The sequence below is a fragment of the Tympanuchus pallidicinctus genome, unplaced genomic scaffold, assembly GCF_026119805.1.
Source record: "Tympanuchus pallidicinctus isolate F22 unplaced genomic scaffold, pur_lepc_1.0 scaffold10, whole genome shotgun sequence".
In the NCBI taxonomy this organism is placed as follows: Eukaryota; Metazoa; Chordata; class Aves; order Galliformes; family Phasianidae; genus Tympanuchus; species Tympanuchus pallidicinctus.
The window spans coordinates 14,491,779-14,507,889 of record NW_026294619.1 but is presented as its reverse complement, the minus strand read 5'-3'; the positions used below and the strand labels follow the sequence as shown (position 1 = coordinate 14,507,889).

The 16,111-nt window shown below is 35.0% G+C and overlaps 1 protein-coding gene across 3 annotated transcripts in view; it reads left to right on the top strand.

The window, feature by feature from the left end:
* CADM2 (cell adhesion molecule 2) overlaps positions 1-16,111 on the top strand; it is a 613,088-nt gene that overhangs the window by 546,115 nt on the left and 50,862 nt on the right. For all 3 annotated transcript variants that reach the window (XM_052703751.1, XM_052703759.1, XM_052703764.1), the window contains one exon: positions 262-440. In XM_052703751.1, coding sequence (XP_052559711.1) covers positions 262-440 — 179 coding nt within the window. The remainder of the gene's footprint in view (positions 1-261; positions 441-16,111) is intronic.

Genomic DNA, 16,111 nt, shown 5'->3' with positions numbered 1-16,111 from the left:
TGTTATTTTTTTATTTACTGGGGGAATTTTCCAGTACTGTTCTGTTTCCCTTTTTGTTCCTTTCCTGCCTGTTCCTTCCCTTTGGTTAGTAGTTTCCATCTGGTGGGTAGGTTGTAATAAGTTCTCACTATATCCAGTAACTCAAATTATAATTAGGTATTCTTTAGTGGCAGGGTATTACCCATTAGTCACTGTTTCTAATATGCATTGTGTATGCACACTTCACGTATCTGAATAAAAGTCTCACCTTGGAATCAACAGGCCAGAACCAGTACTGTGGACAAAGGATGGTGGAGAACTACCAGATCCAGAGCGAATGGTTGTCAACGGCAGAGTCCTCAGCATCAGTTTCCTAAACAAAACAGACAATGGCACATATCGATGTGAAGCAAAAAACCCAATTGGCCGAAACAGCACAGAATATGTTCTGATAGTACATGGTAAGTGCATTCTCTATAGCTCTTTGGCACATGTTAGACGTTTGTAATGTTTGAGGAAAATTGGTTGCTTAGGATCATTAATGCAAGAATATCAGGAAAAAGCTAAAAGCATAATTGCACTTCTATTGACATTACCCTCTAGTTATAGTGTGTGTTTTTATTTCCTTCTACCAGATGCCTCTCTTTGTAAAGTTTAAGCAAAATGTATTCATTAATGTAAGCATCTGTAAAAATACTGGGTACTGTTATGTTAAAAACTTGCCTCACACATAATGTATAGCTAAGGTGGTTACAGAAATACATATGAAGGGAAAATTGGAAATACAAGGCAAAATGCACAAGTTACGGCTTGCTACTGCTTGTCATCATCAGCATCTGACTTATTTTTGTAATCAATCCTCAAAAATACGTTCTGTACTAAATTCACAATCCATCTTCCAATGAAACTGATAAATCAGAAGGCTCCCATTAAATTACAATTTACAAATCTAGCAGTCTCAAAGTATAAAGTTTGTTTTATCACATATATATACATATTAATTCCTAGAAAATGTTTGAATTTTAACCTAAGTGAATAAAGAGGTGAAAGCTCTGCTATACTTTACCACGGTACTATTTCCCCCTACTTTTTACATGAAAGCAACTTTTTTTAGGCCTTGGATAAAGTAATGTCTTCCTTGCTTACCAAATAACAGAAATTTCTATCATTTGTGTTTTGTACTCAATTTATTTATATGATAATTTTTGAAAACATAGTGTTTGGTAATAGTAGATTTTCCATCAGTGCTGACTTTGCAGTATACCCTCATCAAAGACTATTTTGCAATCTCCTATATTTCTTTCATGTAGTGGTATGCCCCCTGTTGATCTGATTATCTTGCAACAATTTCATGGCAATCTGTAAAGTTATTCATTACGAGGAAGGCATTCTGTTGTGTGGCAACACATTAGGCATGTTATCAGGTTTAGCTTGAACACTGCTGACCTTTTCTGTTATGAGTACTGTCGTTTTCCTAATTGCATTTCTTGAATTCTGGTGTTAAAACTGAAGAAGATAAATGTCAGGTGCTTCCTAGATTACTGTAGCAATGAAAGTAGTGTGACAGAGTATGTGCTGGTGTTTAGTGCTTAACAACTTACTGCATTTCTGAGTTTTTTATGTTTATTTTAAATATGGAAGAGACTGACATAATTATTTTATGAATTGTACTACAATTGGTTGTATAGATCAATTTAGACAGTGTCTTATCCTTTCTTTAGTTCATTGGATTCCCTAATGTCCCTAGTGGAACCTAATCCTCTCAGAGCAATTCATTATTATCATTCTTGTTCTCTCTTCTTCTGTCTCTTTTTTTTTCTGCTAGCAAAACTACATTTTAGCTTTCTCTGAGATGCATTCTTCTTTTTAATAGAGGATATATTTTCTCTGTATCTTCCAAAATGTATCTTGGAGCATCCTTTGATTTGCCGTCACTTCCCCTGTGTGTTCCCACTTGTAACTTTTTGGATCTGCTCCTTCTGATACAGCTAATGTATCATATGAACATGCCTTCTGATCACAAGTCTTTGGTATCTAATACAGGTACATGCCAGACATAAGGGGAGGTATATTTATAAAGATGTGGGAAATGAGGGGGAAGAAATCTATATGTAGAGAAAATATCTCTTCTTTGATGTTGCAAGTCAAGGAAGTAATGCCTAGGAAAAAGAGACCTAGCCCACTGCCCTTTATGAAACCTCTGAAAGTCCATTGCCACAGTGTTAAACAGCTAACAGATTTTTAGTATAATCTTCAGCCCAGAGGAAGTACGGTGATGGAGAGAAAGAATGATAATCACTTCCCCGAGTTTAGGGTGATACTGCCGCTGATTCACTTTTGCCAGGCAAGCTGGTGTGAGAAAGCAAGGGACATCAATGACTCTACAGAGTCAGAGAAGTGTAATCTGATTCATAACTTTTTTTTTTTTTTACATCCAAATTGTGATTCCATCTACATTTTTTTCCACTTCTACAGCTTTTCTTTCTTCTGTTCATTAAGGGTTCAAAAGTTTCATATGACTTCCAATTCTTTTTTCCCCTATTTATTTCCTCTCAGTGAGACTTTGTGTACTAATTCCCTCAATTTCTGAAGTTATATCTTACAGTTATCTTCCTAACTCAGAACAGATTTAGACAGCTCTAGTATGGATAGAAGCTTACCTAAAAATGAAAGATGTCATTTATCGTAATTAGAGATAAAGAGTAAAGAAAATTTATATATATACTAAGAAAAGAGTGTGTCATGCCTTTGCCAACCTAGTCAAACTATTATAGAGAAAAGTAATATTATTTCCACTGTAATGACAATGATGTAATAGTATTTTGATGTTAAATGATGGCAGTGGAAATATACATATTTAAAATACATAAAAAACATATTCCTATAAGCAGATAAATGGCAAGGTGTAATATAAATATCATCTGATAACATAAGAAAATCTTTTTTTTAGATTTGTATTTTAATTAAAGAAATCAAGGAAAATGAATGTGTTTAAATAAGGTAAAAGGCATTGACTATTAAGCATACTCATGCTGCTTTGCTGAATCAACACAGCTGCTAACTTCAGTTCTTAATAATAAATGTCAAGAAAACATTTCAAGAAGGGGGAAAGTGGGCACCAATTCAGAGTTTATAGGCAGCGGTGCAAAGGCAAGCTGTGGTATGCTAAAACACTTGTCTCTTGCAGTAACAAAGGCACATGCTTTAATGCCTGTAGCTGTTGTCATTTTTGTATTCTAATTGGTAAGCTTAGTGCTTTAGAAGTGTGCATTCTGGTTAGGTACATCACATACTTCCTTTGGCAATAGGCTGCTGGCAATTTTCACTCTTTTTTTTAATTTATTAAGAATTTTTGTTTGTCCAAATATAGTCATTAATCATCAGTAAACAGATCTAGCTCTGAGTCTCATGGTGCTCAGCTCAAAAACATAGATTCTACTGGCAAAGCTTAGGTAATATGTGCAGTGATGTGCAGTGATAGACAGAGTTGAGAGAGGATGTGGTCCATCATGGTCAAACTGAAGAAACAGCTGCTGTGTATGTAACTCGTGACCTCTAGATATTGAAAGCCTAGTTCAGCACTGTAGTGAGTAGGTGACAGAAGTCCACATGACTGAGAGATATTCTTAGTGGGAGGGGCAGCATTTGATAAGACCTGATGAGACCTGTTTGAAATAAGCTACCTGGGGTGAAATGTCCTAATTTACTAATTTAAAGCCATGTATTCCACCAAGAGAAATACTAAGAGCAATAATGTGGCATACATCAATGGTCTACCAAAGAAATATAGTAACTGACATGAATAAGCTGCTGTGGGTGGTCAGTTATATAGTAGAAAAAAGATTGAGCCAGAAACTCAGTATTTCTGCAGAATAAGAAGTAGCTTAGCATATTCCCTTGACTTCAGACTCTAAATTTTTTTTATTTATTTTTTTTTTTTACAAAATATTTTTCTGCAAATAAAGGCAGCTGAGTTACTGAGTTATATTGTTAATATTTTGAAACATAATTTCAAACATAAAATCTCCTACAATATGCTGATCCAAAGGTTTCCCTCCACCTCTCCTCTGGACAGTGAGTATTTCTCTTCCATGTGCATGTCCAGTCCTATTTCAAAACATTTATCATCTTGGGTTTTTACAGTAACCTGTGGCAACAAGTTTCTGAATTGAATTATGGCTTTTGAGGGAAATGATCTCTTCTGTTTGTTTAAGCCTGTTGGCTGAGCTCCTCATTTCTTAACTTTCCAATCTACTTGGCATCTTTTGTTGTTTGTTCTGTAAGTACTGGAAATGCCACTGTGATGACTGATCACGTTTGCATTCTGATGGTGTTTTCTCATCTTTCTTTCCATCACCTCCATTCCTTCCTTCAAATCCAGTACACTTCCTGTTATAAAGTATGAAGCCACCAATAATTATAGCACTTTGAACTTCTTTTCCTATGCAAGTTTCTTTTCAGATTAGTAAAAACTGTGGAATCCAAAGCACATCTGAAATCAAATTCCAAAACATCTATCAGCTCTAAACTCCTTTATATTTTGCCCACTATCATATTTATTATTTATTTTTTTATTTCTGTTTTGAAGTTATCATAGAAGCCCCTCCCTTTATTTACATAACTCAGTTGTGCACATCTCTCGCTCTGGAAGTAAATACTGAGTCTGAAGTAATTTGGAGTCTGTCTGAGGAGGAACTACTTTTTTTCCTTTTCTTTGAAAACTGAAGATGTCAGATCATAGATCTCCTGCTTTGTGAATATTTTCACTGCAAGCCTCTAATAAACCTTGTAGAGTTTTTGGACACCTTTTTCTCATAAACATGTTTAAAAAAATAAATAAATAAATAAAATTCAGTGCATAGTAGAGAGAGGTGGGAAGGACAGAAAAGAATGGGACACATCCATGTGGAGCAGCAGGCTCAAAATTAAACCAGTTGTTCTCCATTTTGGTGTCAAGATTCTAGATACTGAGGTGGCTGGACATTTTCTAAAGTTGCTTTCTTTATGATTCCTGAGATGAAACATCTCACAGAAACAGTGAAGAGACTTTCCTTGCCTGTGGGAAAATCCTATCCTTTGACTGAACAAAGCTTGTGCTTCTGAAAAGAGAATTGAGCAGACTTGTGATGTAATGGAGCAATAATAACCTGTAAAGCTACAATAGAGAGTGTTTTTACTAAAAACTGTCTCTACTCCCACAGCAATCAAGGCATATCAAGAAAATGGGTCTCAAAAGACCACTTAAGACTTCATTTGAAATTCTGTGCATGCGAATATCTATACTTTTTAGTTTTGAGATTTTTTTATCTGTGTTTGAATGAAAAGAAAGTGGGTGTCTCAGTTCTGAGTCCTTAATACGGAGGTGAAAAGAACAGTCTTTCCTATTTCCATCTTTTAAAAAGTAAAAATAAAATAAAGACAACTCACTGGTGGAGGGATTTGAGGTTTTATAGGAAAAATAAACAAAGGGATGATGCTGTTGAAGACTTTTTCCATCTCAAAATGTACATAACAGTTGATAGTCCCACATTAGCCTTCCTTTCCTCCAAACTGTCTTTAGTTTTTCTCAGTTTTGGTGAAAAAGCTGAGGCTAGAGGAATTAGACTGCATTGTGGCCATTCTGAGAAACTAACTTGATAAGAATCCTCTGCTAAAGGTAGCAGCACTGAGTTAATTTTATTCATGTGATATTCTGCAAAGTGTAGACTTTCAAATTACGTTGAACTATTTTGATTTTTTGCATGTACATCAACATTCTAAAGTGAAGGGTCATATTGAGTCAGCATTGCAATGTTAAAATTAACTTCCCCAAACTTCTTTCAGCACTTAGCAGTGCTGAAATAGGTGGCTTGGACCTATAAGAATGGTTTGTTTGAATGCTGCACGATCAGATGAATTAAGAAATCTTTGTGTAATATAGGTTTCATTATTGGACTTAGGAAGTATAATGTTTATTTGATGTTTTTGGGTATGAAAAGTCTGTCAAGAAACTCATGGTGGAAATGTTGGCTTAATTTTATGGATGAATTGGCCAGCTATTATCCCTGAACGCTCACAAGGCAGCTACTTTGAAATTGCTTTTTGTTGATAAATACTTGCACAGTAGGGTCTATAGTTGAGCTGTGTGAACTGATATTTCTTCATTTATAGTGACTTTAGAAAAATAAGATACAATTTTTCTTTTCTTTCTGATAAGCTCATAATTATTTTGTAGAGGTCAATAAAATAACATTCCAAAACACAGTAATGCTTTTGGAGAATGTGTTTAACACGTCTATGGTTTTACATTAAAATATTGGTTTTTATTAAAGAAAAGTTTTAAAATAGTAATTTTTTGTTAGGTAATTTTATTTCTTTTTAAAATAGAATACTTATGGAAATTGCTGAATACAGAGTATTTCACTTTACACAAAGCGAATTTGTCCTGCTTTTTTTTTTTTTTTTTTTTTTTTTTTTCCCTTATGGAGGTAGCTCTCTTCAGCACTGTCTACCTATTAAAACACATATAGTTCATTCCTATTTGAATAGGAATTGAAGCTATCAATAAGCTTATTTAATAAACTGTAGGTTTGGGTCATGTATTTAATAATACACAGTATCTGAAGAAATTTAATTTTCTATGTACATGTATAATTGGCTAATGTGATAGTTCTTGATTTGGACTCCCTCTGTGGTTTCTGAAAAGGAAAATATTGCATACAAGTTTTGAATGGTAATGAAGATTTCTCTCAACACACGATATGCAAAGAATTAATTATTTGGTTGCTTGTATGTGGGTAGAGCACCTACACTGAAGTATTTGCTTAACTACACATGCTAGATATAGTACTGTTGCTCTTTCAAACAGAGCTCTTAAATCTTTATTGGACTGAACTTCTCAAATACTATTGTCAGTTTTGTTATCACTTTGATTTGCTTTTATCATGGATTGCTCTCAAATTTTTCTGGATTTCAAGCTTTGCCATTGCCTTCCACTAACGTTCTTGAACTTCACTTCTGTCAAGCTTTTTTGGGTGAGAGATTAGACTGCAAAATTACCATACCTATGAATGTCATATGCTGGCTTCATGAAGAAAATAAGACTGTTAACAGAATAATTTCATTTGAGTCTGATGACAAAGTTGAAGTCAAATAGTTGTTAATGATTTTCTGTTTCCAGCAAGATCATTTATTATACACAGAAAAAGCTACCTATGACAACAGCAAAAAATAATCAAACCCACATAATGAAATTATTGAAGTAACTTTGCAATTTTCAAACAATAATCCTTGTTGTACCACTGCGTGCCATGTAGAATGCAGATAATGATCTTTTGTGTCTCATTCTGATATGGTGCTTCTATAATTAACCTTTCTTTTGAGAATAGGTTGCTCATCATTTCGCTTAATTCGAGAAATGAAATGGTACATAATGATAATACTTTAGTATCAATTGATGATAGTAGCCTGGTGATACATCAGTACCTTGTGTTCTAACTGAGATTACAAAGCTTGGGAAAGTAGCACAAATCATTGGCTCTGAGCAAAGGAGGACAGATATAATTGTTTCAGGGAAATTTCTTATAGCTCCCTGTGTCTGCACCTTACCGCTGAAAGGAGTTCAGAAAAACTTTTGTTAAAATATTGTATTTTTGCTAGAGAGCTATGAGAATTTCAGTATCTCAGCTCTTTGATCAAATACGAAGGACAGAAGCTCAGAGAGAAGTAAACAGTTTTGAATTTGCTTATCTCAAACCATTAATATTTCTAACATCTTTAGTTTTCTATTATTAATCATTTGTTCTCATTATTGTATTTTCCTCACATTCCTATATAAATAAATAAAAAAAATCTTTATGAAGAAAACAATATTCAGTTCATATTTCTTTCAGTATTCTATTACTATTTTTTCTCTGAATAAATAAGGTTGTTATTTTTCCCTTTGTTTCCAGTACTCTTCCAGCTAAAAAACTGATCAAACTGACAAGAAGTGAAATTTTCCTGGATAAAATTTCAGACTCCCTATAACATCTTTCTTCACAGCTTAACTTCAGTTTTAATTTGTGGTGGGAGAGAAATAGCTTCACTCCATCCCTTGAAAAGGAAACTTCTAACCTGACCTGAAATCATGAACTATTTTTTCTAGCTCTTCGTTCTTGAATTCTTGACCTAACACAGCATTTTTTTTTCTTTCCTTTGTAATTAAATTCATACTAATTTATTGCTAAATCATGACATAGACTTTCTACATTGAATCTTCATCTGCCTTATTATGGGTTACTGTGAATTGCTTTGACCTTTTTCCTAAGGATTCACTACATTTTTCACAGCTTTCAAGAGAGTACGTTGCGTTTGTCTTTCCATATGACTCACACGGGAAGTGGAAGAGATACAAGCAATAGACAGGAAAGCAGTAAGGGTATATCTCAAAAACATTCTCAGGCAATAGAAAAATGAATATTGCTTGCGAGTGTGAATGCTTATCTACTAAAACTGATAATGTCTGTTGGAGCATCTAATGCTGTCTGTGGATCTCTCACAATAACGTGACTTCTTGTAAGAGGCCATTGTTACCTTACAAGAATAAAGAAAGATTTAAACACCTTTTGGTGAAACGTACAGGCAAGTATCTGTGAATAGATCTCTAAATATCTGCTACTTCTGATGGAATTCATGTTGTGATGTTAGATAATCTGTGATTTGTAGAAAGAATTGGTCCAAAAATTTTCAGTCTAGGTCATTTTTCTTTTAATAGAAGGCTTGGAGGTAGAAGAATTAACGATTTTATTTCTTTTTTCTTTATCTACTTTATATTCTAGCCTGCATTTCCTTTACCTTTCCTTCACCTGTATCCACAAAACTTAATTAGTCCCCAAATACACCCTTGAAGAAAAACCTTACTTTTGCTTGGTAACTTCATGCCTGAAGAGGGTATGTCTTTCAGTTGAAACTACCCACATTCTCACAGCAAGTGAAGAGGAAACCAAACCAAAGGAGAGGAGGAAGGACAGGAAAAGAACTTGGCAGGGTAAACTCTTTCTTTTCTTTAGATATTTCTATGGGTCATAGCAGTAGTGGATTGGTTTCTCCCTCCATGGTTTCTGTTTTGTTTTTTTTATTATTATTATTATTATTATTTTCATTTTCTCCACATTTCTTAATCCTCAATGGGTAGGAAACAAGGAGAAATGAGGCTAACACATTGCAGTGTTCATTTACTGCTTGAATGAGGAGAGCTCTGGATGGCTTTCATCATTCACAAGCAGGAACAGAAATCTCTTTACATTGGCTTGTCAGGGTTTTTTTGTTTGTTTGTTATTGTGTGTTTGTTTTTAATAAGTAAGGGAATATGACCTGGTTTTCTGTATAACAAATACTGCAGCATTCCACTGGAATGTATTATGGAACTGTCTTATTTGATGGCTTGTTAGTAAAGGTAATAAAATAACCTGCCTACATCAATGAAAGTTGTATAATTACAATAAGAACAAGTCTTTATTGTACTGCATGTGTCCCAGCTTTCATTGTAGTGGAGCTAGTATCATGAGAGAATTCAACTAAAAGAGATGGATTCTTTCAGGAGAGAAAAAAAAAAAAAAAAAAAAAAAAAAGCATAAAGATTGACAACTAAAAAGATAGAACCTTTATCTTGCAGGTAGTTCATTATGGTAATAAGAATGTGAGAAATAAGTTTATTAATCAAAAAGAGTGCAAAGAAGTGCAGTAAACTATATTTTTGTTCCAAAGATGCCATTATCCCATTCAATGGGATATAGCTATCATACTGTGACAAAGCATTTCAGATTAATGCTGGACCCCTCTGATTTTTGAAATAAAGTAATTTAAAATAAATAGCATTCTATCTGATGCCTTTTTACTAACCTTAAAGTTACTGCAGTGAGTTTTGTGTTGTTTAAGCAATTTCAGTGATTTGTTTGCAATTTCTTCAAGAAGTGAAAGCAACAACCATAGTAAAATAGAGATCAGCAATCTATTTACTTCCATTTAGTCTCAATACTTGACTCCCTATGAGAGAAATTTTAGAGAATTTTCCTTGACCTCTTTTTTTCTTCCTAGTGCCATTCTGCCTGAGATTTTTTTTGTCTGTTTTTTGTTTGTTTGTTTGTTTGTTTTTTGTTTTGTTTTGTTTTGTTTTTTGTTTTTACAGAAAGAGTCAGGTCTCATTTTGAGAAAACTGTCATCTTTGTTCAAGGCTGCTGGTGTCTGAATTTGTCTTGTACATTAGCTTTTCTTTATAGATTTTCAAGGGCCAGATGCCGGTACTTTATTCCATTTAATTTTGAATACTTCTATTTCACAGCTTGGGGAAACAAGGAAATATGGCTTTCTATTTACCTTAAAAGAATAAAAATGTATTTTTACATTTTAACATTGCAGTGGCAATGAGCCTAGAACATCATACAAATTATGATAGAATGCTGTGCTACTGGGACAAATCAAAATGGTGGTTGGTGACTTTTGTGTTAACATTTCATCTTGAATGCAGTGAAATTGGCACTTCAGGTGTAAGGACAGTTGCAATTTTAAGAGGTTTTATTTTCTTTTCTCCTTTTGAATGAGTTTGTTTCAGTAGCAAATTACAGTGGGACTGAGGAGATCCATTCTGAACTCCCTAATCATGACTAGAGAACTATGAGATATAAGATATTCTATTTAATAATTTTATGTTCATTTCCCTAGCTGTGGAATGAGAATGATGCTACTTCCTTTTCCCTAACTTTTTTTCTGTTGCATCTAAGTAAGGATCTTACAGAAATTCAAGGCGGAGTTCCATTCTTTAATGTATATATATTTGTCTATGAAGAGTTACAAACAAAATCAGGATGCATCTATATGCACTTTTATAAGTACAGCTGCTGCTTTTGATTCTGCAGACTCAAACAGCTCTTTAAAACTGTTCTTTTTGTTTAGAATATGAATTACAAAACTCTTTTCTTTGGCCTACTCCTCGTTCTGCTGAGTTTACTTAAGTTCTTTCAGGTAAACTGCACAAACTTCACTACTGTGCTCAGTGCGTTATTTGTAACTATTTCAATTAGAAAGATTTTATTCAGGATAGAATCGCTCCTTTAAATGAAATAATATACTTATATTAACGTTACCATTATAAAATGTGAAAGGATTTTTTTCACAACTGGCAAAATGTAATTTGGGAAAGAGTAGTGCTTTCAGAGTGTACATTTGAAATAGTCTAAAATATTGTATTTGTGTGACTCCAGATCATGGGAGATTAATTTTTCTGTGGAATACTTGTCTTGATATGTCCTCAGAGGTACATTTTATGCTAATAACCATTAATAAAGTAAAACTAGTAAAGTAGAGCACTTGAAAACAAATCTTCAGTATAGAAGAGTTCACCCACTTGAGAGTTTAGATTTTCCTTGTGTTAAGATAATCTTCAATATCTGCTCATCAGAACAAGTAGTTATCTTGTCAAATGTATCCTTTTATGTTCTCTGTATATCAGCTGGATTTAGTACAAGTAGGAATTGAGAAGTACCACATAACAAGCTATTTGCTTTCTCTGGTACAAAAGATATAATTCATATAAGCTGCCCCACCAAAAGTGAACAGCAATAGCTAGATATATTGTGAGATACTACATTGTGTCACCTTTCATTCTTCTGCATCAGAAAGAGCAAGAACAATGAGCTCTTCAGGTGTCTAGAATGGTGGCAAACAATGACAGTGATGGACAATTAATTAAGAGTCCAGCACTGCAGACCTTCCTTTGCAAACTTCTTTGTAAGGGAGCTGCAGCTAGAGAGTATCTGCTGATAGCAAATTCATCGGAGTGATATGGGAAGCAAAATGATCTCTACAGTAAGAAATAAGGGCTTCAAAAGAGCATCATTTTATAAGTTATCAGTCACTAGCACAACACTGAAATATTCATGTTAGATGCTTTCCTGTGGTTCACCATTCCTGTGGTACCTATGTGCAACTGTGAGTGTAACATACTATATTTTGCTTTCCAGGTAACAAAGCCATGTTTGTGGCAACATCTGTGCTGTGCATAAAGATCATGTTTTGCTAACCAGATAAAACATCTTTCTCTAAAAATATATATATATATATGAAATGCTACTCAGGGCTGTCCTGTGCCCCTCAGGAGGAGCAGTGGAGGAAAGCTGTTGTCCTGGCCAGGCTCTCCAGTTACCTGCCAATGGTGGCACTGGCTGCCTGTGCCTATCAGGATTGTCACAGAGACTTAATACTCCATAGCACTGCATGTCTGTGAAGCAATGGCTTTTGTTTACAGTTTGGGATGTTGGTAGAACTTTGGAATATGCCCCTCAAGCTTCGATTCAGGGGCAGCGTGAGCAGGGACAAGAATCAGGGCAACAGCTTGTGAGGACACTGCATGTGGTAAGAGCAGACCTGAGCTGGACATCTGCACCTGGGGGCAGAGGGAAGTCATAGAGCTGACCTCTGCCCTCGGGCACAAGAACTTCTTGTCTCATCCCATGTTCTTCCTGTTGTATTAAGGTACTTTCTTCCCATTGCTTCTTTCTTGTCACCTGCTTGAGAGTCCTGACTCCTTGTTTTCTGACAATTATGGCAAACAGGACAGTTAACTTTCACTTTGTAGTTCAGTGTCAGCTTCCTACTAATCCTCATTTTCTCATGTTTATCATGCTTTTAGTTTTGTCCTAAACTCTTCTACTCTGTACATGTGTCATAAAACGTGACATTTTGTAATATAAGGTCATATAAGGTAATATAAGACAAACTTTTAAGTAGTTTTGGGTGACACCATGATGCCATTACTAAGTATTAACACTGAAGTGGATTTGGTTCTTTGCCTTCTATTCTTCTATTCCTAATTTTCTAAGGATAAAATTTAGGCAAATAGCATTTACTTACTTGACTCTTGACAAGGAAGAAGTCATTATTTGCTTTTAAATACATTGTTGTCCTTCATTTGCTACTGAAATCTGTTGCTTTCAAAATAGGAAAAAAACTACAGTTTCTATAAGAAGGCAGAGAACTCTCAGTGAAACTCTGGTATCGTTTAGCACTTGATTTTCTTCCTCTGTCTTACTAGGCGACCAAAGTATGTTAAATCAAACCTTACTGAGCTCCTACATTTTCCAACATTTAATACGACCTACTGGGCCACTAAACACCTCAGAATAATGGTGCTATGTGAATTTACTTTCTGTTCTTCCAAAGCTGCTTGGCCATTTTAGCCCAGCTGTGTATCTTGCATTATGAACTCATCCACCACTAGTCTCTAATTGTTTTAGCTAGGGATCTAGATCTACATGAGGCTTTTATTAAAAGGTTTTGGATATTTTTAAATGACATCTGATTTGCTAGCAAAAATGTCAAGCACATAATTTCCATTTCAGAGTTTCATAAATCTGAATCAATTAGTAAAGAGAACCCCTTGACCTCATGTCTGCAAGGCTTCATGATCATTTAGTCTAAAGTGCTAAGGAGATATTGGCACATGATATTCAGGCTGAATTATCTCTTTGTTCGATCCCATTTTCTGGGAGCAACTCTAAATGCAGCTCCCTTTGAATTTAAAACCTTGCTAAATTATTTAGTACTACATACCACAGGCTGATTAAATTTTGTGCAGAGTAGTGAGGTTGTTTCCCAGGTAGGTCATCACTCAGTTCAGTTTAGCACTTAAAACTTCTTTCGCTCTTTGTAAAAATACAGCACAGGCCATCCATCATTATCAGTCTGGCCTTTAATTTTTATGTCAGACTTTGTCAAGCTTGAAACAAAAACCTTTACATTTTTATCAACTGTAGCCATTGTTGTCTGAATTGTGCTCAGTCATTTCAGCTTATTGTTTTTTTGTTGTTTTTCTTTCTTTTTTTATTCCCCCCAAACCAATCAGATATTCTCAATAGGTCAGATCTCTGCTTCGTGTAAGCCTACCAAACCAAACAGAACCATTTCTCATTTATTTAGAAATGGAGAGTAAAAGTGCTTAGAGCCAAATCTGCAGTGAGAGTAAAGTGTCCAGGCTCCTTGCACTTAAATGGGTGAATGTCTTCTGTTAGATTAACAAGAGAAAACGAGAGGCAAGCATAAAATTATGACTGGGCACATCTGGACAGTGTTGTGAGCTAGTCTTGTACAGCAACATTCTGACACTCATAAGCAGGTTGTATTTGTGCCTCTCCTAAAGAGCAGCCTCCTGAACAAGCCAAGTAGTACATTCTCCTCCTTTCTTTACTCTCCATTTACAATCAGCAGTTAGATTACCTGCTGTCTGCCTTCACCTTGCCACTGCTAGTGTGGCTTAAAGTCATGCTAACATACTGTAGCATTCCATGAAGAACTCCCTTAAAACATTTTCCATGCTTCTCTCTGCATCCACTGAACCATTTTTCATTGAAAATCCAGTTGCAATCTCATGCATAACCTGTGGGAATATTCATGAAAAAGTATTGAGTATAGAGTCTCTTATTCTCTCCTGCATGATACCTAATCCTTTTTCTGTTTTCGGAAACTTTTATGGAAACACTTAGTTCTCAGTGAATTGTTTGTATTTCAGAGATAGCAAGGTGATGGAATACCATGTTTATTACATTACTTAATTTTTGATAGAATATGTTACACTAAACACGCCTTATTGTGGTGAGATTTCTAAACTAACAGTGGCAATTATTGTTTGATTTATATATCTAACATGGCTTTTCTGTCCTCTTTGATTCCCCACCTGCAAAATATGGCTATTTTCTGCTTCAAAGGAAGATGAGGATTAATACTTAAATATTATGGATACAGCAATCTGGTGCATTGGTTTGAGTATGGCCACCTGAATTGAAAAGTTCCACTCTACGTGGTCCCATGGTCATAGCAATCCTCAGTATTTAGGGGCATGAAAGTCATAAACAAAAATTTGTTTTTGGCTGAACATTCTGTACAAGCAGATTCAGAAACTGCAAGGCCAGAAAATAGAATTAGATATCTCTGCAACACACATTTGCTGGACTGAAGTTTGCAAATCCATTGAGATACTTCTTGACAGAGAGCTCAAGGAGAGATCAAAGCTATACAGCCTTTTTAGTAGTATGTTTCTCAGTAACTGCTAAAAAACAAAGATGGGGGTAACGCAGGGATCTGCTTCACTGGAAGCATGGTAAGCGTGTCCCAAAGTGAAAATACTGCCAAAAAAAGTATAGAACTAGAAATAGTCAAATTAGTAATACCTTTTTCCTACATTTATATGGATATTTAAAATACTGATATTCATATTCCATAAACAGAAGCCTGTGCTCTGTTTGTATTTCATATAAAACTTTTGTTTATATGTAACTCTTTTACAGTTTATATTTGCAGTCTATCTGATTCTTGGGGCTACCAAACTCACTTACTTCCCACGTATTCGGTAAACAAGGAGAAAATGAAGGCTGTTGCAGATTATTATTCTTTCTTTTGACGCCTGTGTTCTGCATTCTCTCATGTAAGAAACAAACAAGCAAAAAGCAAAAAAGAACAAAAATAAAAAACACATTTTCAAGGCAAAGACATTAGGGTTTTTTCAGGAACCCATAAATCTTCCTAGAAAAACTGAAAAAGATTCTTTCTGTCACAGAGGCTCAGTAGGACTGTTATGCGCAAATAAGGATATTACATGAATGTGGTACTCAAGCGCTATTTAGAATGCAAATTTTTATCTAGGCTTAGGCTGCCCCAAATAGATTTAAGGACAGAAAGTGATGCAAGAGTTCCAAAATCTGTTGATGGTAAGGCAGTTAGCTATTTTCTCACTTTATGCATACTTTCCCATGACACACTCATTGTTAAAGGATAGATACCATTAAACTTAAATTTCTTTGGGCTAGTCTGGCTGATTTTGGTTCCTGTCTTGTTCTTTGGTTATTGAGAGCAAGTAGCTGTAATGCTACGAACAAAGCAAATTGGCTGCAGTCGTTTGCATAGTGAATTTCTCCTTTCTCTGGTAAGAAAGAAGAAAAGCCAGTCCTATTCCTTGCTTTTATGTTTCCTTTGAGGAAATGTTTTTTCTTCGAGGTTTCTGATAAGCTGCCACATTGATGCTTTGCATCAGAGTTAGTGACTTCAGTCAACATAAGTTTTTGTTGCTCTTGGAGTGGTCAGAAAAGATGAACCTACTATATCTGTGTTAAAATACTTGGAACTT